Below are 3,199 nucleotides of genomic sequence, written 5' to 3'. Positions count from 1 at the left end.
CTTGTCTACTGCGACAACCTCTCCGCGGTCTACCTCGCTGCCAACCCTGTTCATCATTGCCGGACGAAGCATATTGAGCTTGACATTCACTTCGTTCGGGAGCATGTCGCACTTGGTCGTGTTCGAGTTTTGCATGTGCCCACCGATCAGCAGTTCGCCGATGTTATGACGAAGGGACTACCCACCTCGACTTTCGAGGGTTTTCGGTCCAGTATTTGCGTCACCGGCGACGCTTCGACTGCGGAGGGTGTTGAACATGTGTACACGTATGTAGGACCGTGTTTTGTATGCCGCACCTGCAGTGTCTCTCTCCCTCTGTATTTACTTGTATCTTGGGAGACAAGACATCGGTCGCACCCCTTGTACCTATATACATGCCTAGTGCACGATCAATGAGAATATCGATGCACACAATCCCTTCTACACTATCCATCTCTCGATCCAGCAATCCCCTATTCCCACTGCCACCTTCCACTACGCCAAGCTTTCACTAACCATTGCTCATACACGCTTGATCCCTTCAAGAGGCCACCTACCGGAGGAGGCCGCGTCGGTGCTATACTGCTCGCCTTTCATCACTTGAATTTTACACTCATTTTTCTACCTTTTTAGACCTAACAAGGAGATTAAACAAGAATTACAAATCTGGATGAATCAACTGCGTAGCTTGATCCTTGGAATGACGTAGCAGCGCGGTTGAGGATGACTCGGAGGAAGCAGTGGTGTTGCTGGTGCTGACCGAAGAAGAGCGAACGCAACCGGAGCCGGACCTATCGACGGAGAAAGACCCGTACGGGACGGACGATGCAAGACTCGGCGCAGCCCTGTACATGTGCTGCGGGAGCGCCGGCAGCCTCGCCTCGTCGGACTGCAGGACGTGCATGGCCTGCGCCACGGACGGCCGCTCGCTCTGGTCCGGCTGGGCGCACCAGAGCCCGACGACCAGCACCCGCTCCATCCACCGTTCGTCCGCCTCGTCGCCCCTCAACCGTTCGTCCACCGCGTCAAGGATCGCGTCCCTTCCATACAGACCCCACACCCAGCTGAGCAGCGTGAAGGACCTCTCCGCGGTCTCGATCACCGGCCACCGGCCGGAGGCAATCTCCAGGAGGACGACGCCGAAGCTGTACACGTCCGACTCTGTGCTGGGCCGGCGCGTGTTGACGAACTCTGGGTCGATGTAGCCGACGGTGCCGAGCACGGCCTTGGTGGTCTGTATTAACCCGGCGCCGTGGTCAATGAGCCGGGCCAACCCGAAGTCCCCAAGCTTGGTGTTGAGCGATGAGTCGAGCATGATGTTGCTGGGCTTGATGTCGCCGTGGATGATGCACTGCTCCCACTCTCCGTGGAGGTAGCGCAGCGCGGATCCCAAGCCAAGGATGATGTTGTACCTCTGTGGCCATGTCAGATAGCTGTCGTCGTTGCTGTAGAGGTGCCTGTCTAGGCTGCCCTCCGTGACGAGCTCGTAGACAAGGAGGAGCCCCTTGCAACTGTCGCACCAGCCCAACAGCTTCACAAGGTTGCCATGCTTCAGTCTGCTGATGATCCTCACCTCTGCCTCGAACTCCTTCCTCCCCTGGGACGACGAGTCTGCAGACAACACCTTCACTGCCACCTCACGACGGTCTTGGTCACCATCGATGGCACCTGCGAGTGTGAGTGTGACATGACCCCGGTAAACGCTCCCGAAACCGCCTCGCCCGAGCTTCTCGTCTTCCGCAAAATTGCTCGTTGCGGCGACAAGCTCGCGGTACATGTACCGTCTAGGGCCGCCGGCAGCCACACCTCTCTCGAGATCAGATCTGTCGATGCACTCTTCTTCACTGTCCTCGTTTGCTCTGCTATTGTTGTGTCGCCGCCATCCCAGCACCGCCGCCGCACAGACCAACAAAAAAAGCAAAGGAACTAAGATGGCTAGTAGGATTGGTACTAATATTTTGTGGTTGTTACTGCTGGTTGGAATTGGAAGAGGAGGTTCGGCAGGTGGAGCTGCTTCCTTCTTTGATTCAAGCGTGGAATTGAATGACCATGACAGTATCCGATGCAGCTCGGTTATGGCGCCTGTCGCCGCGGAGAAGCCGACGGCGACCTCCTCCGGTAAGTATCTGCTGAGATCGACGGTTGCGTTTACCTGGTACAGGGCATCGTCGATGCGGAGATCAACACCTAGCATCTTGGTGTCATTGTGGTACTTCACCGTGGCTTCCATAACATGGAGTGATGTGAGGTTCTTTCCCGGCCAGGTGGTCGTGTCCGTGGACGCCGTTGAGTTGAGGGAGTTGACGTCGATGCCGATATGGTTCCTGTTGATGTCGGCACATTCCGCATTGGGAAAAGTGTCAAACTCCACCGCGACTATCCGGCTGTCGCCTGTTCCGTCAGCATACCTGGGGAGGAGGGCTAGGCCGCCGCCCGCGCTGTTGTCCGGGATCTTGGAGGGGAAATGCCCGAGGAAGAAGGCCATCCCATCGCCTGTATAAGGCAGGCTGAGGTTGTCTGGAGTGATTCGGAAGGAGAAGGTGGTGGTGAAGCTAGCCATCTCGCCGGTGGCGTTGCTCCATAGCGCCACCCTTTGCGCGTACCATGCCCGGCCGACGCTGCTCTGAATATTTGCATCACGTGTATTCTTTGTCAGCTCTAGCCATAACGGGCTGATGAGGGCATCACCGGTGAGGTCGATGGACGAACCGTTGCTGGGGTCGGAGAAGTTGAGGTTGAAGGATAGTGAGAAGGCCTGGATCAGCGCATAGCAGAGGCATAGCAGCAACACCAAGACTAGGGTGGTAGGAGTAGGACGACTGCGAGAGCCCATGGCTTGGTGTTTGGGAAGGAGGAAGCTTGAGCACTATAAATGTTAAGGGAAGGGAATAGGTAGTCGTCACGGTCGAATTTGAACTGGTCTCCACGCGGAAGGAGAAAGTCAGTGCGTGGTAGCACATGAAAGGAACTAGAGAGCCAATGGTGTTGTTGTTGGATTTTTTTTTCTTATCCGGCCGAGCACCAAATGGTTGCACAGGACAAAAGTCACTAGCATATGCATAGACAGAGTTAAATGGTCGTTCAACAAACCGGTCGATGCACTCAACTTTCTTCTTGTTAACATATTCATCTTCTTTATATTTACTCAGGAGCGATGTCAGCCGGCGGCCGAGACTGGCAGCGACAGGCAGAAAGCACATAATCTCTATGACACCGTTCT

The 3,199-nt window shown here is 55.5% G+C and overlaps 1 protein-coding gene across 1 annotated transcript; it reads right to left on the bottom strand.

Moving 5' to 3' along the window:
• Nucleotides 1-637: 637 nt before the first annotated feature.
• LOC123158481 (L-type lectin-domain containing receptor kinase IX.1-like) lies at nt 638-2,812 on the bottom strand. The gene has a single exon (XM_044576453.1). It carries the CDS (start codon nt 2,810-2,812, stop codon nt 638-640), a length of 2,175 nt encoding a protein of 724 aa, XP_044432388.1.
• Between the last annotated feature and the right edge of the window lie 387 nt (nt 2,813-3,199).

This window comes from Triticum aestivum, chromosome 7B, assembly GCF_018294505.1.
Source record: "Triticum aestivum cultivar Chinese Spring chromosome 7B, IWGSC CS RefSeq v2.1, whole genome shotgun sequence".
Classification (NCBI taxonomy): Eukaryota; Viridiplantae; Streptophyta; class Magnoliopsida; order Poales; family Poaceae; genus Triticum; species Triticum aestivum.
This window is presented reverse-complemented; position numbering and strand designations above follow the sequence as displayed.

Bases quoted from the DNA above. Each gene is read 5' to 3' on its own strand.
- LOC123158481 (XM_044576453.1), bottom strand. From the start codon at position 2,812: ATGGGCTCTCGCAGTCGTCCTACTCCTACCACCCTAGTCTTGGTGTTG.